The following is a 25,493-nucleotide window of genomic DNA, read 5'->3' on the forward strand; positions in this document are numbered from 1 at the left end:
ATAAATAAAAACATATATATATATGTATTTTATATGTATAATATGTACATAATTATATATATAAATATATATGTAATTTCCCAGAATAGGAGGACGATAGAGGTAGAGAGTGGGTCACAAGGGTGTGGACCAGCCGTGGAAATGGTACTGGCCCGCTCCAGCAGTAATGTGGCCCTTCCCTAGGTCTACCCAGATCTTATGTAAAATTACTAAGCTCACAAGGTGGATGAAACAAGTGGATTTTTTTCCCTTTATGTAGATGCCAGTTAAGGCTGGACTTCAGATTTCCGTTGGTCTGGCTGGAACAACAGTGGACAAGCAGGGTGGATGTGGGAACTCGAGACACGCTGAGAGAAAGTCAGCCACAGGAGCTGTACGAAGTTCAGGAAAGAGTCTTGAGTGTGCTAGCCTAAGAACTGATACTTGGGCCCAGATCGATAAGACTGCCCCAGAGTAGGGAGGCACCACCTGACCTGCGGGCTCTAAGCATATACTTCGCACCTTAAATACCCGTCGCATATCTTCTGAATGTCAGTGTTCTTTGAGGAAGGAAAACAAGGGAGAAAGGCTAACGAATGACGAGGCTTTGGAGGAGAAATGGTTCCGGGTTCCGGTGATGGGAAGGCACCAAATGATGTCGCATCTTCTCTCCTTTCGGGGCCTTTTATCCCGGCTGCTGTGGGTCTCGCAGCTGCTGTTTTCTTGTTTTGCTGACGGCTAGGGGGTGTTGCGCAGTACCTCAGGCAGTGGAGATGCGGACTTGGTTTAACTCTTTCTTCTGCCGCCTCGCCTTTCCCAGCTGACATGTCTATCCTGCACTTTCCTGGCACAGGTGAGGTGGGCTGAAATTGACATGGAAAAGATGAAGTCCAGAGGAGGCTGGAAGCTCTTGAGTGGTCAGGATGTAGACAAGCATTTGGCTAAGTGATCACTCTTGAGCAGAAGGAGTGTCCTTACGCAAGTTGATGAGAAGGCGCTTTTGGCTCCAATTCCCTCCTATTCTTGGCCTCAGTTTTAACTCTGTTTTCTCTGTGTTGACCTTCTGTTCTGGGCACCAAAAGGGGGCATTCCAAAGGTGACTTGGGCTGAAGTATCCACATCCAGAAGCTGTTTTGACTCAGGTTCTTCTTTTTTTGCTTCCAGGTCAGGTCAGAGATGAGGCCACCAGGTTAATGGAATGGGGTTCAGGATTACCTTGCCTTTGAGAACGGTGCACCTTTGGGACTCCCATTAGTGTGCCCTTGCTCTCTCCTTCCACGCTTACCCTCCCCTCCACATCAGTGTACATTTTGCAGCACAAGCTATAGAGCTAAAGCCGTATTTGTTCAAGCACAGAGGCTGGGGGATGAAAAGAAACAAACTATACGTAAATTTTATCTTATTTTATTTATTTACTTTTTAAATTAATTCTGTGGGTTTTTTTTTTGGCGGTACAGCGGGCCTCTCACCGCCGTGGCCTGTCCCGTTGCGGAGCACAGGCTCTGGACGCGCAGGCTCAGCAGCCATGGCTCACGGGCCCAGCCGCTCCGCAGCATGTGGGATCTTCCAGGACCAGGGCACGAACCCGTGTCCCGTGCATCGGCAGGCGGTCCCTCAACCCCTGCGCCACCAGGAAAGCCCTTAAATTAATTTTTACTGGAGTCTAGTTGATTTACAATCTTGTGTTAGTTTCAGGTGTACAGCAAAGTGAATCAGTTATACATATACAGATACCCACTCCTTTTTAGATTCTTTTCCCATATAGGCCATTACAGAGTATTGAGTAGAGTTCCCTGTGCTGTACAGTAGGTCCTTAGTTATCTATCTTATATGTATGTGTCAATCCCAATCTCCCAATTTATCCCTTCCCCCTATATGTAAATTTTAATTGGGGGGCTTATTTCTCATCTCCTTCCTTTCCTTGCCTGCCTTTGGTAATCGTGTTGCTCTCACTGTCTTCTTCTCTTTATTTTGCTCCCTATTCCTCTTTCTGTCTTAATGTTTTCAACTTATTCTCTTGGCTCTCTTCTAATCCATTCCTGCGCCAAACTCCCCCCCACCCAAACTTTCCTTAGTATTAATTTAGTTTATTATTGTTCTTTCCCAATAATATGACAAGAAATGAACTAGCACATGTGCACTGTAGCATAAGATCATTTCAATTTGTTCCCCTCTCAGTAATTTTGAAGCAGTTCCCATTTTCTACCTTTTTAAGTCCAAACTCTGCAACCAAAATTCCCATTTTTCCCACTTGTAAAATGGGAATATGATTTGATGTGAAGAAAAATATGTGTGGCTCATACACATAAAAAATGTTTAACCTCACCATAATGAAAGATATGAAAATTAAAAAAGCAATGACAATTTTCACCTACCAAATTGGCAAAATTTTAAAAAATAGAATAACTATGGAGTATAGTGAGATCAGCACTTTCTTACGCTTTGCTTACGAGAGTGTGAAATGATACAACGTTTTTGGAAAACAGTGTGTAAAAATGCATTAATGACTTTTAAAATTAGTATCCTTGACTGACTCTTCCCTAATTCTACTTCTAAAGAGACTGTCTTCATGACATCAGATATTCAGACAGAAGTACAAACACACATATTCTTTTTTAAAAAAATTATTTCATTGAAGTATAGTTAATTTACACTGTGTTAATTTCTACTATACAGCAAAGTGATTCAATTATACATATATATACATTTTTTTCATATTCTTTTCCATTATGGTTTATCACAGGATATTGAATATAGTTCCCTGTGTTATACAGTAGGACCTTGTTGTTTATCCATCCTATATATAGTAGTTTGCATCTGCTAATCCCAAACTCCCAATCCATCCCTCCCCCACACTCCCTCCCCCTTGGTAATCACAAGTGTGCTCTCTATGTTTGCAAGTCTGTTTCTGTTTTGTAGATAAGTTCATTTGTGTCATATTTTAGATTTCACATGTAAGTGATATCATATGATGTTTGTCTTTCTCTTTCTGACTTACTTCACTTAGTATGATAATTTCTAGGTCCATCCATGTTACTGCAAATGGCATTATTTTATTCTTTTTTATGGCTGAGTAGTATTCCATTGTGTGTGTGTGTGTGTGTGTGTGTGTGTGTGTGTGTGTACCACATCTTCTTTATCCATTCATCTGTCGATGGACACAAACAAATGTATTCTTTATAGTACTATTCACTAAGCACTTACTCTGTGTCCATCACCATACCAGGTGCTTCAGAGGCATTATCTCATTTACCCTGTGAGGTAGGTGCATTACTGACCCATTTTATGGGTGAGGAAACCATGGCGAGAGAGGCTAAGTAACTTGCCTACGATAACAGCCTGTTGGTGATATGGTCCTGTTCCCACCTAGACAGTCTTACCGCAGAGCTCCTGCACTTAACCCACATGGTGGAATGCAGTATAGTGCTTACCTAATATGTTATTTTTCTGTTTACCTTTTGCTCCCCGTGAAAGCTTAGGCAAGTAGCTCCTGTCTCTGTCCCCGGCCTCCAACCCAGCCTTTGGCATTTATTAGGCACTTGATGAATATCTGCTGAAGGAATGGCCTAATTGAACCTTTATTGTCCTCAGAACCAAATCCTCACTTATGCTTGAACTGCTCCCACCACTAGAATCGGCTTCTCATCCTGTTAGTACCTGGTCATAATCATCACCACCACCACCACTGCCACCATCGTCCTACTTCTCCGTCATGAAAATTTTCCTCATTCCTGATCATGTGTGATCCCTTCCCTTTCTAAGCCCCGTAACATTTATTTTAATTCACCCTGTGATAATTACATTACACTTTGCATTATTGCCACTTGTACATTCCAGGTGTCAGAATTTTGGTCAGGGATAATTTCCCGTAACTTATCGCATCCTCCTTAGTGCCTAGGACAGGGCCGTTCGTGTCGTGTGTGCTCAGGAATGATTAAGTGCATATCATGTCTTTAGCAGTAAATAGAGAAGGCTCGGCTATACGTAAAACACATCCCCCAACTGGAGCTCTTGATAAAAAGACTTAGCAGAGCACTGCAACGTTGTGGCACCATTTGGAGAAATGATATTTACTGTTACTTTGTGCGTTGGGCTCGGCAAGGTTCGTAACCCAGGGGGCGTCAACTCCTTCTTCGATGCCCCTGTACCCCAATGAAGGCCTGTAAATCGTTAAATACCTGCAGTAGACTCAAGGATTCCACTATTCCCATTGTCGTCACTCCATTTTCTGTCTCAGGGATGAGCATTCTCTGATAAAGTTGGATTGGAACCACACTGGTTTCAGAGTATTGGGCAAATGAGCTATAATTAGCCATCTGGATGTTCACCTTTCACCTCATTACACTTCACCTTTTTCACATTTTGATTAAAAACCCACTAGCAAAATTAACTAAATTGAACCCAAAGGGGTTCAGTCTTTATCTAATATGTGTAACTAGTTTTGTACCAGTCATCAGCTTGGGTGAAAAGAAGGGTCACATCTTATATTTTTAAATTTACTGTTAAAACTCCCTCCTACCCGTATTATCAGGAAAAGCAAATTCACCCTCGGAAGGTCTCGCTAATATCCGTGCCAGATTGTTCAAGAACACGAGCAGTTTACTCAGGCTATAGATCAGCCTCATTCTAGAGCTCAGAAGGAGAGAGCACTGGCTGGTCTGAGCAGCTGCTTAGTGGACCCTGTTCTGGTTTGCTTTGTTTATCTGGTTTGCCTGGGGCTGACAGTGCTTCAAGCTACATTCATCTGCTCATCCACTGTTCCCAAGACAGGGTCATTGTCCTGGGAGGTCTATACCCGAAGGACTTCCAGCTTCAGCCTCAGCCTTGTGCTGTGTTGAAACTGCTTCTCCTCCTGGAGGCTCTAGTCCCTTGTAAGTTGAGCTGGGTTCATATCATACATTCCCCATTACCTCATGGCGAGTTCCACCGTTTTTCTTTCCTGTCAGTGGTCTCAGTCTGAATATATCAGTCTACAGAAGAGTGTCTAGTAATTTTGAAGGAGTTTGGGGGTATCAATCTGTTTTCTCCCAACAGAATCCTTGACTCTGTATTACTTTCTCCACCTCTTCTCTAGAGATCAGTGTTGTCCACACCAAGAGGGATACTTCTGTTATGCCCGAAAGTCTTCTTTTATTTCTCCCCCCAGGAAAGGAGGTGTTTGTTTGCCTCGGGGAACTTCTTGGGAGGATGCAGACTTCTTTCCAGGTCCATCTGAACGAAGAAGCAGACCGTGGCTTCTTTTACTAAACAATGTTAAGTCCGGTCTCACCAGGACCTGCCTCACGTGTATTTAACAGATATGTACTCTCTCCGTATAGATCTTTCTGTGTCGACTTGCTTCTTCCTTTTCTGCACGTGTGCACAGAATATTGTGCGGGTGTGTGCATACACAAGCTCACAACTGAGAGCACACTAGCTATGTCAAGTGATGTAAAAATTGAATTTGGGAAAAACAAGGAAAGTGTGGGTCTTTGAGTAGAGAAAAATGTGTCTCTTTCATAGAGCCTTGCAGTTTCTACGTGACTGGATGGGAGGGAACTTACCAAGCCCGTGTTTGTGAGTCACTGGGTGGGCACATGCTAACACCGGTCACTTCTGCAGTTCTGACCATCCTCTCTAACCCAGCACTCCGGCGGACTGCAGTTGTTCAAGAGTTCCTGCTCTGCTAGTGTTTCAGTGTGAAATTCACCCACAACTATAATCAGTGACATCTCTGGACCCTCCCAGAGAATGGACCCTAAAGCGCTGATTTCACCACTGAGGATGTGGGTATGAATAAAGGTTAAGACTTTGCTGAGAATACATTAGTTAGAGACCTGGGGGTGGCTTTGATGATGAGGAACAGCGTTGGAAAATGTGATTATTTTTTAGACTTGTGAAGATATTTAGAAATTAGTTGATCTGTGAAAGAAAAAAAATCTGTTACAAGGCTGCTACATTGCCTGTGATAGAAATGTACTATGTCTTAAGTGATTCAGATATTTAGAATTTCAATTTATTATTTCTGCCTTATCTCTTCTTGCTTTTAGTTAGGTATTTACTCTGTGTAGACATGATTTAAATACTGCTTCTTTCTCAGTAAGAGTTATTTTGCATACTTTATGTGTGCACCTAGAGTTTTATATTCTAAAATTTTGGCTGGAGGACATTAGATAGATATTTCACTGTATACATGCTGGCTGACGAGTCATGAAAGAGAACCAAGGGAATTGGGTGGGGCTAGTGGCCTGAGCCATGGGCACGAATTGGAGTGAGAGGTGGGGAGTGTTAGTCTTTCTTTATGCTCAGAGCAAACCAGTCTGCAAACGAGCCAGAGGCTTACAGTAGTCTTCAGACGGGGGGCAGAACTCAGATTGGGGGAAGCTGAATCTGTGATCTTCGCATGGGAAGAAAGGGGTAGTTTTCCTTAAGATAATGAAGAGGAATTGTGTCTGGTAAAATAGGTAACCTGTTGGTAGAGAGCCACCAAAATGGCACCCGCCCAGCAGACCCAGTAGAAGCTCTTCCACCTGAGACCCGATGGTAGCAGGGAGCAATGGCTGAAGAATGTGACTTTTATGATACAGTAGAATGAGTATCATCAGTGGGCTGGTGAATGTTGTTCTGATCGGACAGTGAGAAGCAAGTGAGAGGCAAGAGTATGTCTCTTGGGCTGGAAATCATAGTAGTCATTCAGTGGAGTGAATGACCGAAGTCATGGAAAGAATCAGTGGGACCTGCATCAAGACCTGAAGAGGTAGAATGTTCTCACACGTTCAGAAAAGGCCAACTTGGGAGCTCAGCTGTTCTGGGTTGTATTGAATATCCAGTCAACCTTGAAAGCTGTTTAATCAATTATAACTGATGCTTAGGCAAGAAGGACAATAAAAATGATGACGACTATATCAACTTCACCCGTTTGTAAATATTTATGAAATAAAACTTTTCCTTGCCTATATTGTTGGTCATCGTACGTGCTAAATAACCTCACACTTACTGAATCTGAGAATTTACTCTGTGCCAGGCATTGTAGTAGCCACTTTCACAGGTATTACCTCATTTGATCCTCTTTTTTAATTTGAATTTTATTTTATTTATTTTTTTATACAGCACGTTCTTATTAATCATCTATTTTATACATATTAGTGTATACATGTCAATCCCAATCTCCCAATTCATCCCACCCCCCCACCCCCCCATTTGATCCTCTTTACAACTCTATACATTAAGGATTAGCACTGTTATTTCCTAGAGGAAAATTGTTATTTCCTAGAGGAAAATAACGGTCGGATAAGTTAAATCACAGTCTAAGATCACACAGACGGGAAGTATCCAGATTTGGATCTGGTTCCAAATCCAGTTCTTTTTCCATAGCCCTAGTATGCGTTTTCTCTTTTTGTACTCACTGCTTTGTTACCTTGGCTTCTTCCTTCTAAAACCATGTAAGTTTATAAAGAGCAAAATCTAAATTTTAGATTTTCACTTAGGGGTCATTGTGAAGCGGTGGCTATGGGAAACCAGTTATCAAAATCACAAAGAAGGATGAGGCATCTGGGGTTGAAACCCAGAGAGTAAAAGTTTGTAGAAGTCTCTAGAGGTCAGGGCCCCTTATTCCTGTCAGACCGAATTCACCACAGAATACCTTTAGACTGTTATTCTCAGGAATAAATAACACATATCTATCTTTCGGTGTGGTTAAAATGGAGGGAGTTTGCAGTTTGTACATTAGGGGTGTTGAGATGTTAATGCCACGGGCTAACTTAATGTTTGACCCTTAATCTCAACGCCAGCAAATATCTCCATAACCTCCTCCCACTTAACCAAATTTCAGTGAAATCAATAAAATATTCTGGGAACTAGTCTTTTTGACAGCTACTCAGCCACTATTTCACAGAGGGTAATACCCTCAGAATGAGTCAAATTTGGTCAAAGTCAATGAACGTTAAGTTCTTTTGAAGTGATCGTGGACAGACAGGTCACTGAAATGCCCGATAATTCAGAAGAAACAGAACACGCACTTTCTCTCCTCCTATATTTATAAGGATATAGGAAATGATGTGAACAGAGTGCACACCAGCTTTATGTGCAATGAGTAAAAGTCGAAGACTGGCATGAATTTGGCTTCCAGGGCGTATTGATGAAGTCCTTGAGCTTGCAGGGCAAGATGGGAGAAGTTTCATTTCTTGTAATGGTGGAGAATGGGACGTATTAAAATTTTAGAAACCAAGAGCCATGTTCAGAGTAGCAGAAATTAAAAATAAATAAATAAATAAATAGCTTACTTTCTGAACTGTTAGGTCCTGACCTGGTATTGCAGGACCAGCCTCCCTCAATGCCTCATAGAGGTTTGTGTGGGTCCCAGTGGCCTCGCAGCACGTGGGGCAGCTGTCTTGTTGCTGTGAGTTATGTGGTTCTGCTCATCTTTCATTGTACGTGGATAATCTGCGTGTAATAATCTGAGTTACCTGACATCATCGGCTGGCTTGCTTTTTTTCTTTTGGGAGCATATTTGCAAGCAACTCACGGTTAACCCTTTCAATGCCTGTGAAAGGTTTGTGGTTTTGTTAACACCAAACATATCAAAGAAAGAAGCTTAACCGAGTCTGACTCCAGAAGTCACTCACTGAGCAACATGGCGACTCTCTACTAGTACATATTTAATTAAAAAAAAAAAACACAATTAGGTATTCAAGGAATTTTACTGTGACCAGATCAGGAGGATCTTTGCCTTTATGGGAAGGAGATGAGAGGGGAATCTGGGAGTTATTCTCCCTTACGGTAGGAAGAGACTAAGAAGCTGAGAGACGGTTCCCAGTGTTGCTTTCCAAGTTCAGGCCAAGTGTTCTAAGAGAAGTTATCTGTCTGGGGGGTGGTAGTGGTGGGGATGGAAAAGGCCACATGTAAGCAGCAAGATTAAGATGGTTTGAGCTCATGCGAGGAAAATGGTCCCACATCCTAGGAGACTAGAGAAGAACTTAGTTTATCTATCAAGCCCAAAATTTGAATTTTAAAGACAGTAAAATTGTAAAGGATACCAGATACACATCTCTAGTAAGTCCCTTCTTTTACGGTCAAGGACCTTAATAAAAAACAATGGAATTCTGAGACTTGGAATGGGGATATTTTCGTGAATACGTCTGAGAAAGTTGAATTCCCAGATTACCCTGTAGCCTGTAAACTGGCAGAGTTTTTTTACTTGCTAAAGAAGAACCTCTCTCTTGCTTTTCCGGATGAACGTGGAGAAGTACAAGCATGATTCACTTTTAAAAATGCAATTGGACTTCAGATTTAAAATGTCTGTTCTTTGAAAGATGTTGCTATAGAATAAAAAGATGCAAAAAAAAAAAAAAAAGAAGTTGAGTGAGATGAGCTTACTCTTTGTCACCAAAGATTTGAATATTAAGAACTTACTTATAACCAAGCGACTGATTCCATAGAGGTCCTTGGTAGGAGGTCTTTTGGGGACTCCGTCTAGATAGTTTAGATAATCTTTGCATCATTGTGGAACTCAGGAATATAAATACAAGGAGATATTTTCTTATGAGCCAAGACAGCTTTCCTTTTTGTGTGAAACATAACTTGCAAACTGAACTGATTAGTTCTAGTAACGTTGTTAATAGGTTGTTTCATATGTAACCAACATGAGCCTCAACATACAGACAAGGACGTTGTGTCTCATTCCATTTACACCTGGAGGAAGCACCCCCCTCAGTTCAGGTGTGTCCTTTTTTTTTTTTTTTTTTTTTTTTTTGCAAAAGGTGAGAAACTGTGTTACTGTGTGAATTCTCAAGGATGCCATTGCTACTCTGTATTCACTTAATTTCATGGAGCCAAGAATAAAAGCAGATCTTGAAATATACCCTTGCTTTATTAGTAGGCAAATAAAATTAAAAAGAACATTATGTTAATTTAAGAGACATGGAGGGGGCTTTGAGAATTGATAGCGCTTGGGTAGTTGTCTGTGCATTTTTAAATGAATGGGGCATAGAGACTAATAAAGTGAACGGAAGAAAATTTGGTGTCAGGCTACTTTGGTGAGTTGCTTGGATTTAATTTTGCCATCGCAGGTTATCTTTATGCAAGGAGCACTGAGGTAATTGATTGATCTCCCGAATGATGCACACAATTATCGAAAACTATTGGAGGATCAGACGAAAAAGGCCGGAGTAAAGAAAAAAAATACATGGAGAGAAAGGAAAGACTAGAAAGTAACACTCCCCTAGCTTTTCTGAAGGAACACTGAAAGGAAATCTTAACAAAATCAATTTGCAATCATTTGAAGAGAAGAGGGTTTTTTAACTGGGTAGCTTGACTTCATAAAGGACAAGTCCTGTCATACTAATCTAATCTTCTGAGATGAAAATGAAAGACGGGGTAGATCAAGGAGAAAGATTTATATATAATTCATTTAGACGGTGGAATGCTGTGGATATGATGCTGTATGGTATTTCTATCAGCCCTTACATCGCTGCCCGAGATAGTGGACATCAGAGGCTGGTTGTCCACCTGAGGACAAATCTAAGGCTGAGTTCAAGGCCAGTGTTACTTATATTTCTGTCCATAGTCTGGTATTTGGATTAAAATGCATGGGCGTTTAATTTGCTCACCGCACAGAGCTGGTGGGAGAACCGGCAAAGAAAGAGATAAGTGAAAAGCTTAAAAAAATATAGCTGTCCAGCCACACGGCACCTCTGTTCTCACCATTCTTACGACACATATTTGAAACTCATGTTACCATTTAACTTAAGAAAGCCATCAGTTACTCTGTGTATTTTGACCTATCTTCCAGTCGGCTCACTGAGGATGAGTTATACTTGGTCTCTACTTCCCACAGCACCTGCATTTAATAAATCCTTGATTGATTAGCGAACAGCTAATAAGATCATAAAGAACCGGTTGTATGAGGTCCAATAAAAGAATACCGTAGGGTGATAACATGGACCAAATCCATCACTAGTTAGCAGTGCAACTGTGCTAGTAGGTGGATGCATAGGGGTGAAGCTTAAGAACTCATGAAAATATTCTCTGTACTATACTAGGCGGGGGTTAGACTTTTACTAGATAACTGTGATCATTCTGTGGTTCACAATTAAAACAGGAGGTGTAGATGGTTCAGATGGGAGCCAGAGCGCTGATTCATGGAAGCTTGAGGATGTGTGGGGGGGGCGTGGTTAATCCACTCTGAAGTCAGACCCAGCTAGATTCTCAGACCAGCAGTGACCTTGGGTGAGTTACTTAACTTCTCTAAAGCTCACTTTCTCTATTGATGAAACAGAGAGAGTAATAGGGCTTTACCTCATAGGGGTATGAGAATTAATTGTCATAATGCATGTATAACCGAGTACAGTGTAAACTCAATAAATATTGTAATAAGAAACATAATAAAGGAGAAATAAAGGGGGTTGTTCAGGCTAAGGAAGAAAAGGCTGAGAGTAAGTGTAATTATAATCTTTACACACAAAACAAATCACAGACCATCGTCTAAGTTGACATCACCTTAATTTAGTTCAATAAAAATTTTGAAGGCCTTTCACCGAGGAAAATGTGAGAGCCAAAGGGCTTCATCTGCAGCATGATGGAATTGAGATAGACATAGGGAAGATTTTCTGAAAGTCAGGATTGCTGGACTCACTGGCCTGTATATCTGAGGAAAATCGTGGAATATTCTTTGAAGGCTTGGAAAATAAACTAGTTCCACCTCACAGTCTCCTAAACTGGTTTAACCGTGGTCCTGTTCTGAGCTGGACTGGTGTCTTCTCGAGCCACTCTGGTTAATGCGTCTTCTTTGAGATCCCAGGCTGGTATTATTTAATAGAGAGTTTTAAGCTGTGCTTGTACAGGGTTAATGTATTGGCACCTTTCAAGCAGTACCAAGTTAGCATCAAAATGTCATTGCTGAGCCATCAGGATCCGCCATTTTGTTTTTGTTAGCATGGATCCGAATTCACAGCCAGCTGACATGAGCCTGAGAGGTGAGTGGCTTTACTGCCAGGTCTAAAGATAATGAGACCATGTAAGACTCATACTCGTCTGGGGTGATTCCTCTACAGGCAGAGGCCCCACTGTGAAGAATCTAGACGAGAGATTAAATGTGCCGGCATCTGACTGTGACAGCGGCTCTGTACTCCAGAGAGTCTGATGACGATGTGTAAAAGGCTAAGCTCGAAACTTCCTTGTTTGAAACGCCAATTGGCATTTTCTTTTAAAGAGCTCTTTTTCTGCTCACATGCTTCCATCAGAGGAAACGTATTTAGGTGAAATGTATGAACTATAGAAATGTAGGAGACCATTGAATGTGGTTTAAAAACAAGAAATACACAAACTTCAAACTAAGAATGTATAAATGGGCTATTCCTTTACTTGTCCAGCTCTTATTTTCAGGAAAGATCTTGCCAACTGCGATACCTCCCTCGAGTGATGGCAGCTGCTCATCCCTGCTTGGCCAATCTTCCAGGGTCAAGTTGAGATACTGACAGCATTTCAGCGACCCAAGGCCCCAGAAGGGAGAATGGAAACGTTGGTTGGGCTGAAGGTGTAGGCCAGTTAGGACATTCCAATGGGGTCTTTATCTGTGGAACTAGGACTGTGGGCAAAGAGAGTCAAAGAAGGAAGAAACCTCAGCCCGGGCTGCAGAGCCCATTACAGCAGTGACAAGATGGCCAGGGTTATTGGCAGGGTTGCTGCTACTTCTCCATCTGGGCAGGGGTTAGGCTGGGCCAGAGACAGTGTGATGCTGGACTGTGTTGGAAGCTGAATCCACAGCATTCTGTACCTTCTTGGCCAAGTATTCCTTCCGTGTACAGAGAGAGTAATAGGTGTTTTCTAGGAACGTGGACAGGATCGTGTGGCTCTCCCTGTGTCAGGTTAGGCACTGGGTGTCGGTTCCAGCCAATGGCGTCGCGTACTCAACGAGGCTTCATATACAAACGCCTCCCAGAGCTTGAGGGAAAGAAAATGAAGGGTGAGTGGGTAGGAACTCTGAACTCTTAAACAGCCCTTTTTAGTGCTTTTCCCCAGCAGGCACAAATGAGGAATAGCAAGAGTGAGAGTTGAATAATTCCGAAAAAGTAGAGCAATTTTCAGTATAAAGAGAACAGAGAAAATCTCAAATAAACTTAGATGTAACCAATCAAACACTGGACACCATTTTTACCCTTTTGCGGGCCAGGCATACTGGGATCTGTGCAATGAGTCTAGGGAGAGGCTGAGGGCTGGTAGGACCGGACTTAACCTTGTACACTGCCTGCCGCAGGTAGCAAGCTCCAAGAAACCTATTTTAGGCCAAATAACCCACTCGGTGTGACTCAGACTGGTGTGGGGATGCAGGGGTTTGGTACAATAGAGGATAAAGCCACATAAACTTCTCACTGTTAAGGGTAGGAAGGGGTGTCCAACCTCTGTTGGCACCTGCAGATAGAGGCAGCAGGGTCCAGCATCAAGGGTGTCCGGGACTGTGCAGAATAGTTGCAACTTCTGAGTAGGGCTCCTCATCCAATAGAGACTGGGATAAAGGTCAGGACACGTGGAAGGACTTCGGTTGGTCACATGGTTAGTCTGTGAAGGAGGAAGGCTTCTTCTGGGCGGGCACGTCTGCACCCAGCAGGCTCACCACAGCAGCTGCTCCAAATACTGGGCTTAGAGCAGCCCAGTCAGCTTTAGACGATGATGTTGGTGAGGACGGGACAGGGCCAATCCTGGTGTAAAGGTTGGCAGGCGTGCCTGGTGGCTAAAATTCTAAGTCCTACCATCGAGTGAGGCCGAGCCAGGCAGGTGCTGACAAGCTGTTGAAGATGTATATATATTTTTGATCTGCCTGTATGCAATTTTATTTTCACTTCTGGAGCCCTTCAAAATGCGATGCCTCTTTTAGACGGAGGACCGAATTGCTTTGGGACAAGTGAATAAATTCGAAGCCGCGTTAATTGTGAACAGCCGTCCTTGGCTTTACGTGAGGAAGTAGCAATTGGTTTCTCAATCCAGGGACCTGGGGAAACAGATCACTGATGTTTGTTGAGAAAAACTTTCTCAGGAAACTTCTTTCTGCCGCTGGAGGCTACGGCTTGCTAACCTGTGCCAAACGACCATGTTTGGTCCAAACTCTATAGTAAATTCAGCAGGGATAGGAGGACAAAGGACCTTTTGTTTTCCAGGGATCTCTTGCAGAGACCCGTGTGTATGAACACTATCACTGTATTTAGAACCACTGCTTTGTTATTTTTAGCAACAAAAAAGGTACCAGCACTCTTAGCTTCATCAAATACAAAATGCCTTTTCTACCCTCCCCCTCTCTTGGGCATCTCCCCCATTCTCTGCTCCCACTGGTATACGCATGTGATGCTCTGAGCAAATACATATACAGAGATGGGAATGTTTATGTATTTGGAAGAAATGTCAACGTCTTCCCTCTGATAAATGCTGCTGGTGTGTCAAGTACCATCACTGGCCTTGTTCACTTCACCTTGTTCTTTAATAATGATCACAGTTCTTTTGTAAACTCTACCCTCTCAGCTTAAGTCAAATGGAAAGATTTTGATAGTGTTGGATTTTGGATTTAGTATTTCATACCTCATAAAAAATTTTTTGTTTTCCCTTGGTTGTATGGTTTAGTTTTATGATGCCCTTCTTTTTATCTATGAAATGCCCTTCTTTCTATCTACGAAATGCTCAGATCTATATTTGTGTTGAACACACTTGATTTCGTAAACTTGTCTAAATAAATTTAGTCTGATATTGATAATCCTAATTAGTACTGTTAGTTTAATATTTATACTATTTTTTCTCTATCTATTTCATTTTTTCCCAACTTTTCCTATTCCCCTACCTTCTTCGCTTGCGTTTACTTAAAAGTACGTTGATTCAGTCACAGAATGTGGTTGTTGCTGAACTTGTGAGCTCGCTCTTTTATAGAAAAGGACCTCTTAGTAGAAACACAAGTCGGTCCATCTGAGAGTTGTTTTCATGTGCATAAATGGCACAGGCCACAGTGAGGGATTTTAATTTCAGTTGAAATGTAAGAGCCTTGTTAAGATTTTGGCATCTTCCAGAGGAGGACAAGCACATTCCGGAAGTTCTCTTGGTATTCTCCAGGCCTTCTGCTCCCCGACTTAATTCTTTAATTCTCTTGGGTATCTTAGCAAGAGGGATAGGCCTTTTTATTCTTCTCCTCTTATTGCCCTGTCTGTTGCTTGTAAGCTTTCTTCTTGCTATAAAATCATCTCTGAGACCTAGAATAGGAAGAACCTTGTAGACGTTCTCAAAGTGAATACTTTCAGTTTGTTTCTCAGCTGTGGCTTAAATTCAGCGACTGAAGCACATCCAAGAGGGAGACTCAGGGAAGAAAACGGAACAAAAGTCAAGGAGAAAGTGAAATTATCTTCTGAAAGAACAAATAAGAAAAAGACTGCTGGCTTCTGGGGGAGTTGTTTAGTTATCCAGAGTGTTCTCCTTTGTGTGCCGTGGTTTACAAAGAATGGATCTGGCAGGAAAGATCATGATTCTTCACCGGTGAGCTTCCTTTGTGTGTTTCAGTCATGATATTTCTGATGAATGGCGAGGCCGGAGAACATCGGGTGCTTCTTTCCTTCTTGCAGGGCATTGCTCACTAAATTGACACTATCCAAACCCACCCTAAATAGCTACCGCCGGCCTTAGTCACCTGAAAAAAAAATGATGGTTGGAATCAGAATTTGTAGTCACCAAAGAGGGGGTCTCTTGGAGTTAGGTCGGGGAGAGAAAATCCCCTCCTCGTGTTGGGAGAGGAAAGACATTTTGTCCCCATGTTCTGCTTCTGCTTTGTGCTCAGCGTGGAAGAAGTAAGGAAGAAATACCCAGGACAAAACCAGCCAGGGTGAACCTGGCCTCTTAATCCATGATTTCTACACTCGCCTTCTAAATCTGATAGTAGTGGAGAAAGTTTTCAGCAAAAGCCTAGTGATTCTAGACTTTTATCAAACACAGAGCCTCCTTAAGAACTGAATTTAGAAGGAAAACAGCAGGACTTTCTTGCTCATATACTAGGAGGAAGGACTCGGAGAAAAATCGGGTTTATTTACTCTGAAATTACTTTAATGTCCTCACTGGCTCATAATCCCTATGATGTTATAAATTACCAAGATTTGAGTAGTGTGGGAGACTTTAAAATACTAGAAAAATATATTATCAATTCGATAGCCAACAAAAATAAACTAGATTTGAGAATTATCTGGTTGAAACATCAGTTGCCACATTTTTTAGTTGAGGTGTAATTGGCATGTAATGTTATATTAATTTCGAGGGTACAGTATAACGAGTCCATATTTGTAAATACTGTGAAATGATCACAGTAAGTCTGTTACCATTCGTCACCATACATATTACAAAACTTTCTTCTTTTCTTGTGATGAGAACTTCTAAGATATACTCTCTTAGCAATTTTCAAATATGCAATACAGTATTATTAAATGTAGTCATCAGGTTGTACGTTGCATCCCAATGAAGTATTTATTTTATAACTGGAAGTTTGTACCTTTGACCCCCTTCACCCATTTCACTCACCCCATCACACCCCACCTCTGGCAACCACCGTTCTGTTCTCTGTGTCTATGAGCTTGGCTTTTTTGTTTGTTTTGTTTTGTCTTGATTTGATTTGATTCATTTGTTTTGTTTTGTTTTTTAGAGTCCACATACAAGTGAAATCATATGGTATTTGTCTTTCTCTGCCTGATTTATTTCACTTAGCATAATGCCCTCAAGGTCCATCCACGTTGTCACAAATGGCAAGATTCCATTTTTTTTTATGGCTGAGTAATACAGAAGCAAAAATAAACAAGTGGTACTACATCAAACTAAAAAGCTCTGCACAGCAAAAGAAATCATCAACAAAATGAAAAGGCAGTCTACTGAAGGGGAGAAATATTTGTAAATCATATATCTGATAATCATATATCATATATATAAAGAACTCATAAAACTCAATAGCAAAAATAGAAACAATCATTAAAAAATGGTCAGAGGACTTGGGTAGATATTTTCCCAAAGAAGACATGCAGATGGCCAACGGGCACGTGAAAAGATGCTTGGTATCACAAATCATCAGGGAATGCAAATCAAAACCACAGTGAGATATGACCTCACACCTATTAGAATGGATTATAAAAAAGATAAAAAATGACGAGTGTTGGAGAGGACGTGGAGAAAAGGGAACCCTCGTGCACTGTTGATGGGAACATAAACTGGTTCGGCCACTATGGAAAACAGTATGGCAGTTCCTCAAAAAATTAAAAATAGAACTACCATATGATTCAGCAGTTCTACTTCTGGGTATTTATCTGAAGAAAATGAAAATACTAACTAGAAAAGATAATTGAACCCTCCCATGTTCATTGCAGTATTATTTACAGTAGCCAAGATGTGAAACCAACCTAAGTGCCCACTGATGGATGAATGGATAAAGAAATTGTGAATACACACAGAAACATACACAATGGAAAATTACCACCTTTTAAAATTCAACAACTATTTACTGGGAGTCCACTTTGGGCCAGGCCCCATTCTAGGTGTTGGGTTATGGCAATGAGCAAATACGTCGATCCTTGCCTTCACGGTGTTTACACTCTAGTTGGCACGAGGCATACGTTCATAATAAATACATCACGTCATCTGTTCGATGGTGATAAATGCTATGGCAAAAAGCAAAAGTGGAGCAGGATAAGGGGGCTCAGGCCTCCCTGCGACAGGAGAGGGCGGCTGTCGCATCGCATTGCAGGATCAGGTTTGGGCTTTGTTGAGAAGGTGAGGTTTTAGCAAAGACTTGAACCTGGTGTGTGTGTTAGCCCTGTGAGTGAGTACCTGGGTAGCTGGAGGAAGTGTTTCAGGCAGAGGAAATAGCTTGAAATAAAGGTCTGGAGCGGGAATGAGTATCTTTAAGAGCGGTCAGTGTGCTTGGAGGAGAGAGAGGGTGAGAGTCAGAGGATGTGGGATCTGAGGGGCAGTGGGGTCCGAATCAAGGGTGTTGGCTTTTTCCTTTTAGGGAGTTGGGAAGCTATTGAGGGTTTGGGGCAGAAGGTAACATCTTATGATTTAAGCTTTAAAAGGATCATCCTCCTTCTTTGTTGAGCGTGAGACTGGGACAGAGGCAGGGGTCCAGTTAGCAGGCCCTTTCGGTGATGGGTGAAGGATGAGGGTGGCTCAAACAAAGTGGGTAAAAAAAGGTTGTGTTCTAGATACCCTTCGAAGGTCAGGTGGTCACGGTGTCCTGACTGATTGGATGTAGGATTCCGGAGAAAGAGAGCAGCTGGCAGTGGAAGGATAGAGTTGCCTTTAACTGAAATGGGAAAGGCCGAGTTCAGTTTTGGAAGTGTTGGAGATGTTTCAAAGATATCCACGCAGAGCTGTCAGGTAGGCAGTTTGACGTACAGGTTGGAAGTTTTGGAGACAGAAGTGTGAGAGTGATCAACATGGAAAAGGGATTTAAAGCGGGAGACCGAGTGAGATTTCCGAGGAGGTGAATGTCGATAGAAACGAAATGAACACCAAGGATTGACCCTGGGGCACCCCAGCTTCGAAAGGCCGGAAGGAAGAGGAGGAACCAGCAAAGAAGATGGAGGAACAGCAACCAGTATGGTAGGAGGAGGATCAAGAGAATGTGAAGCCCTGGAAACCAAGGGAAGAAAGCGTATCTTGGAGCAAGTGATCACCCAAGTCAAAGGCTGCAAACGGATGTGGAGTTGGCAATAGCAAGGTCACCGCTGCCTTTCACAAGAGGATGTTGAGAGGAGTGGTGGGATCAAAAGTCTGGCTGAAGTTAGTGCGAGAGAGAAGTGGGGAAGAGGAGTTGGAAGAAGTAAGTATAGATGTTGCTGTCGTGGAATTTGCTGCAGGGAGGAGTGAAGAAGTGACTGGTACACTTTCTGCCTCTCTGGCTGGCTCCAAGGTGGATTGCCCTCACATTTTGTAAAAGGGCACAACTCTTCAGGCATTACCTTATTTCCGTGAAGTGGCTATGTGCCATCAGCGTAGAAGTTTGGAACCGGTTGAGATCATCAAGGTCATTTCAGTTCATCTCCCACCGGACAGTGGAATCTTCTTTGTAATATTAATACAACCAACATTTAAATTTTTTTCATGTGCCACCTAGGGATCCAGAGATGAATAAGGCACAGTTCCTGCTCTTGAGAAACATACCTTTTTTAATGGGATGAGGCAGGCATATATGCTTCCCAAGAGAAAAGGGAACCGTCTTCATACACTCTAGGTAGGAGTGTAAATTGGTGTAGCCACTATGGAAAACAGTATGGAGGTTCCTCAAAAAACTAAAAATAGAACTGCCATATGACCCAGCAATCCCACTCCTGGGCACATATCTGAAAAAAAAAATCACTAAAAAGATACACGCACCCCAATGTTCATAGCAGCATTATTTACAGTTGCCAAGATATGGAAGCAACCTAAGTGTCCATCAGCAGATGAATGGATTCACAAGATGTGGTATATATATATACAATGTAATACTCCTCAGCCCTAAAAAAATGAAGTTTTGTCATTTGCAGCAACATAGATGGACTTACATTAAGTGAAATAAGTCAGAAAAAGACAAATACTGTATGATATCACTTACATATGGAATGTAAAAAATACAACAAACTAGTGAAGATAACAAAGAAGCCGACTCACAGATATAGAGAACAAACTAGTGGTTACTAGTGGGAAAAGGAATGGGGGAGCAGATTAAGAGGTACAAACTATTAGGTATAAAATAAGCTACAAGGATATATTTTACAACATCCTGGGGAATATAGCCAATATTCTATAATAGCTATAAACGGAGTATAACCTTTAAAAGTTGTGAATGACTGTATTGTACCTGTGTAACACATAATTTTGTACATCAACTATACTTCAATGAAAACTTTAAAAATATATAAATATTATGATAGAGGCATGTATAGAATATTGCAAAAGCACAGGGGAGACAGAACTAACTTGACCTGGGGAAGTTAGGAAGGATGATATGCATAAAAAAGCTGACGTTTGAACTAGGTCTGAAAGGTGAGCATGACAGTTTTCAGATGGAGTGCTGAGGAGGATCCCTTTATCAGGTAATAATCCAGCTCCTTTTTGAATGTTTATAACTACAGAGAGCTCCCTACCTTATGAGGCCCATTTCATTTTGAATAGCTGTAATTGTTGCAGAGGTACTTTCTACATTGAGCCAAGCAGTGCCTTTTACTCTTTCTGCTCATTGGTCCCGGTTTTCTCCTCTGGAGCTAATGGGCAGAGACTTATCTTTCTACCATATAAGTCATTTCTATATTTGCAAATAGTCATCTCTTTTCCATGTTGAAAAAAGGGAAATGGATAAAGTCTCCAGTTGCGTTCCCTGAGAAGCTGATCTGAGACTAGGTTGGTGGACAGGGGGTTTAGGAGGGAATGCTTTTGAGATCAACACCATGAAAGGAAGGGAAGATTGGGCAGGAGCGGGCAGAGAGAGAAATACAGGTGAGACGCAGTATTAGTGGAAGCTTGTGGGAAGTTCTGAAGATAGACTCATCCTTCAGAGTTGCCTAGAAATAGGGCAAGAGGACCAGGTCTTTAGACGCCATGACCACCAGTCATTCAATGCATTCTATCCCAGGAAGGGGACGTGACTTTGGACCAGGTGGTTCTCTTCAGCTGACACAGTCCCCAGAGTGGGATGGCAGCTGAAACCAATTGCTAGGGGCACCAGCTGGGGTAGTTAATCCCTTATGTCTGAAGTGGATCTGTAAGGGATCTCAGTGATGCAGAAGAAGAATCTCATGTACTGCTAATTCTTTAGGCAGCTATTTTCTGAGACAGTTAATAGAATGAAAAAAAGTACCTGTTTTTGTTTCTTCTTATTAGCAAATAAACACCCTGAACATCAACGTGATGAGGTTCACCGTAACAGTTCCAGACTGATGGGGTCTGATGTACAATCGTGTCTTCCCTGTGCTAACTGCACCTATCAGTCATGATAGCCTTTTACCTAGGACTGCTTTAAGGGGCTCTCAAGGCAAGTTGAAGAAGTACATTCACGCAATAAATTTGACGGGGAATCTTCCCAAGGAGGACGAGACTGCTCCAAGGAGCCCTGCACGTAACATTTTGTAATGACATTAGGAGAATAAAAATGTAAGTGTGGAAGCGTAGTGAGCTGAATTATATCCCTGTCCTTCATCCTAGAAGATGCTGCTTCTTGTGGTGATCACAGTGCATGCTGGGAGCCTCCAAAGATGGATGCTTGGCCACCAGTCCTTTCCACTCCATGCACACGTGAAGATTGCTCTTTGATCTGTGGCTGTGACCATAATTTGCAAAGTCTGTCACTGCTTACAACTTTTAGTTAGCCCAAAGCTTTGTTGAAAAAGAGCTGTCCCATTCCCAATTACTATACACCAGACTGATGGGTCAACTAAATTAATAATGCTGGACCACTCATTATACTGGGAAACATTTGCCCAAGCTATAACTTTGTCTCTTGATTCCTGTTTGGTTTCATTAACCTCCTCTTGGTGCCACAGATAAAATGGCCGTGTAAGGCATCCTTATTTAATGAAGGATTGGCAAGATAAAATGGTTGAACTGGGCATTGACGGGAGCAGAGGAGTCAGAAGAAGGATGGTTGTGGAGGAAGGGAGAAGTAGAAGGTTAGATGGGGATGTGGTGAGGGTTAGATGGAGCCATATTAATTTTTCTCTTTTCTTACGTTCACCATATATTGGCTTTCTTCACATAGTAGCTGGCGGTTTCTTTAGGAGCTCATTTATAATTGTGAGCGAGTTTTAAGAGAAGACTAAGAGAGGAGAGGGTCAGGTTGGTATGTAGTAGATTGGTTTTCTTTTAAAGTGAATCTCATTAGCATGGGCTCATTTACTAAGGACCGTCCTGCCCCCTCCAAGGGTTTTCTTTCAAGGCTATCTCTAGCTGTGTATTTGAACCAGCTGTGGTTTCACTGTAGATGGAGCTTTGTGGGTATTCAAGAACCTCCTTATGATATGTTCATTTATCATAGAATGGGTAGACTTACGTTGTTTACAGTGGGGATCCCTCTCATCCTAAGCCTGTGCATTTTAAGGTACATTTAAAAGCTTTTGTCACTTTGTTATGTCCACTGGGCTGGTGAAAACTCAAGTGATAATACGTCTCATTTGAGAATTCCCCAAATTCCCTAACTTAGCTGGAAGTAACAAGGAGAACAAATGGCTGTCCCTTTAAAGTGATAACCATTCTGGGTGAGTTGTTCTGTCGCAGGGCCTTCCTTTCCTGTAGTTGTGGTTTGCTGCGGGCCCCTGACAAGTCCTGTCATAATTAAGCTTTGTTGTCCTGGATTCCCACTCTATCCTACGACCTAAGGACAAGGTCAGCTTCCCCTGAAGAGCAGTACATAGTGGCACTGAAGTAGAAGACCAGGAGCAGGGACTGGCCACATACGAAGTCACTGTTCTATCCTGAATTAATTTCCATTCCCTCCCCGCCCATTCTTGCTGCCCCACCCTCTCTACTTCTCTTAATTCCACTGTCCTACCAGGCTCCTCCTTGACTGTATATTGAAGCCAGGGGAGGGAGCCATTATAAGCACCATTTTACCCTTAGCAGAAAGAGTTGCCCCCAGACGACTAGGCAGCTACTGTTTCATTCTGGATCGCTTGCGGGGAATGTGACGAGTTCAAGCCACGTGAAGCACACACAGCTCTGGCAGAGCCTCGAGGGGCTGGCGGCTTTCGTTGCCCAATCAGGGTCTTTGGACACCAGCTGGATAGTTCCCAGCCTGCATTTTTTTTTTCAATAGTGGGTGCCCAAAAAATACTCTGCAGTTTCTCAGCTGTACAACAGTGTGTTCCTGAACTAAGAAATCACTGCATCATTTTTGTTTAAAAGCCTGATCTCTTGTAACTGTACTTTGAAGCTCTAGTTTGGGGGATAAAAAAGAACTGCCCCTTTGAATTAAAGACACAATTTTGTTAGCTTGGATTGTTATAAAATGGAGATGAACCATCAGATAGGCGATAGGGGCCACTGACCAAGAAAAGAGATGTCATTACCCAGGAGGAAGTCAGGGGAAAATGGACTGAAAGAGAAGGACAAGGCTGAGAGGGTCTTCACTGTGTGGCTTCAGATTCTTCTAGCTGTAAGATCGAGACAAAATGCAGGGCTTGACATCTCCAAACAGCAGGTGAAATACAGCTTAAAATGGGACACATTTAAAATGGCTTCTCCCTCAAGAGGTGGGAGAAAACATAAGATGTTTAGAATTGATGGAGGGTTGTGTGCAACACACAGGTCAGACGGAGACCCATGGCATTATATAGGTAAGAGAAAGAACAGTCCTTTCTCTGTTGTTCTCATATAAAGCTTAATCATATATGACCTTAAAGACAAGTCATTGTAACTTGTAGCTGACACGCACTACTTGTGCATTACTCCACCTACATACTTCATTGTCAGAGTAGAAGACAGAGAGAAAATTCCATGTGCATTTCACCTAACAATTATGTCTTTATAGAAAATCTTGTATTACAGCGTGCTTCCCTGCTAGCCATACCTGAGTACCACCCACCTGCTGGGCGACTAGAGGTAGATTTAAGGGCAGATTGATGGCATTTTGGATTATTCACTCCGATTGAATAATACATATCCCCGATTGATGAATCCAAAAGCCTCAAAATATGGAAAGTGTGTGTTTGTGTTCATATAACTCCTTTGACAGCAAAACCTGACCTGAACTGACATGACGCCGTTTACAGTCTTTATCCCACTTTATGTGACTCTTCACATGTTTTGCTCTAGAAATACTAGCATATTTGATTTTAGGAAGCTGCCTGAGGCTCTGCAGTAGCCCCAAGGATTTCAGACAAGAAGAGCATAGACCCATGTCGATCTTCTCAAGAGGAAGGTTTCAGGAAGGAAAGTATTACAAATGTTTGCAATTTAAACATATCCAGTTTTAGAGGCATTATGTGGAAAAAGTAAATAATGAACACAAACCTTTGTATCCAGATGGTCCAAACTCTCCCTCACCATCTTCGTTTTGGTTTTTCTCTCTCTCTCTCTTTCTTTGTGTTCACGACTTTAGGATGAGTCCTCAATGTTCTTCCAGTTCGGCCCATCGATTGAACAACAAGCTTCCGTGATGCTCAATATCATGGAGGAGTATGACTGGTACATCTTCTCTATCGTCACCACCTACTTCCCTGGCTACCAGGACTTTGTAAACAAGATTCGCAGCACCATCGAGAACAGCTTTGTGGGCTGGGAGTTAGAGGAAGTCCTCCTGCTGGACATGTCCCTGGATGATGGAGATTCTAAGATCCAGAACCAGCTCAAGAAACTTCAAAGCCCCATCATTCTTCTTTATTGTACTAAGGAAGAAGCCACCTACATCTTCGAAGTGGCTAACTCAGTAGGGCTGACTGGCTACGGCTACACGTGGATTGTGCCTAGTCTGGTGGCAGGGGACACAGACACAGTGCCCTCGGAGTTCCCCACCGGGCTTATCTCTGTGTCCTATGATGAATGGGACTATGGCCTCCCTGCCAGAGTGAGGGATGGAATCGCCATCATCACCACCGCTGCTTCCGACATGCTGTCCGAACACAGCTTCATCCCCGAGCCCAAGAGCAGCTGTTACAACACCCACGAGAAGAGAATCTACCAGTCCAATATGCTGAACAGGTGAGTGTGGGAGGTCAGAGGAGAGCTTCCAAGACTGGGTTGGATGTTCAGAAACCGTGGGAGGGGCAGTTCAAGATGTCTGAGGTTGAAGACTGGTCGTTGGGGTGGCGATCGTTCGTGACGGTGGGAGATCCAGATCCAGAGCTCGCTGCGCTGTGTGCTTGTTCTAAGAAATGCAAAACAGCTCCCTCTTCTTGACCACCTGCTGTGTGCCGGGTCTCACTCCGAGCGTTTCGTGCGTTCGACCTCATTTAACCCTCAAGGCAACAACCCTCATTAGGCAGCTTTTAAAAATTGTTTCATTTTATAATACAAGAGAATAGGCTTGTCCGAAGTCACGCTGAAAGTAAGAGGTTCAGTTTGGAGTTGAACCCAGGTCTCTCTGATTGCTACACACCTGATCACTATGAAAGATGAGACAGGCATAGAAATGAGGGAAGACCAGCCCCCTTACCTTTGGGACACCGCTGTACCGAGAGGGAATGGGGAATAGGGTACATGGGTCTGTAGGCACATGAAGCGGATTCGTCCCTTGGTTTTTAATCTGCCTTTGCTTCGCCTTTCTCTGCCTTTGAGATTAAGTGCTGGTGTAGAGCAGCTTTGATGGCGGCTGTCAGTCTGGCTTATTGAACGAGAAGAAGGTATGGGTGGAATCCTCCTCCCCCGACCTCACCTCAGAATCCAGCTACGATGGCAGCACATCCTCTTAGGGGCCATCGTGTGACCAAGTGGGGTAGAAAATTCTACACTGTGCTTTTGTGGTTTTGTTATTTGTATAAAACTGCTACGTGCGTACACTGTAAAAATTCAAACAATATAGAAGAGCTCAAAAAAAAAAAAAAAAAAAAGTAAAAACGACCTTAAAT

General features: G+C 42.5%; 1 protein-coding gene across 1 annotated transcript in view; it reads left to right on the forward strand.

Moving 5' to 3' along the window:
• The window catches only part of GRIN2B (glutamate ionotropic receptor NMDA type subunit 2B), a 293,385-nt gene that overhangs the window by 86,182 nt on the left and 181,710 nt on the right, over positions 1-25,493 (forward strand). Inside the window, exon 2 of the mRNA XM_065888259.1 lies at positions 24,029-24,627. Coding sequence (XP_065744331.1) covers positions 24,029-24,627 — 599 coding nt within the window. The remainder of the gene's footprint in view (positions 1-24,028; positions 24,628-25,493) is intronic.

Source organism: Phocoena phocoena, chromosome 11 (assembly GCF_963924675.1).
Source record: "Phocoena phocoena chromosome 11, mPhoPho1.1, whole genome shotgun sequence".
Lineage (NCBI taxonomy): Eukaryota > Metazoa > Chordata > Mammalia > Artiodactyla > Phocoenidae > Phocoena > Phocoena phocoena.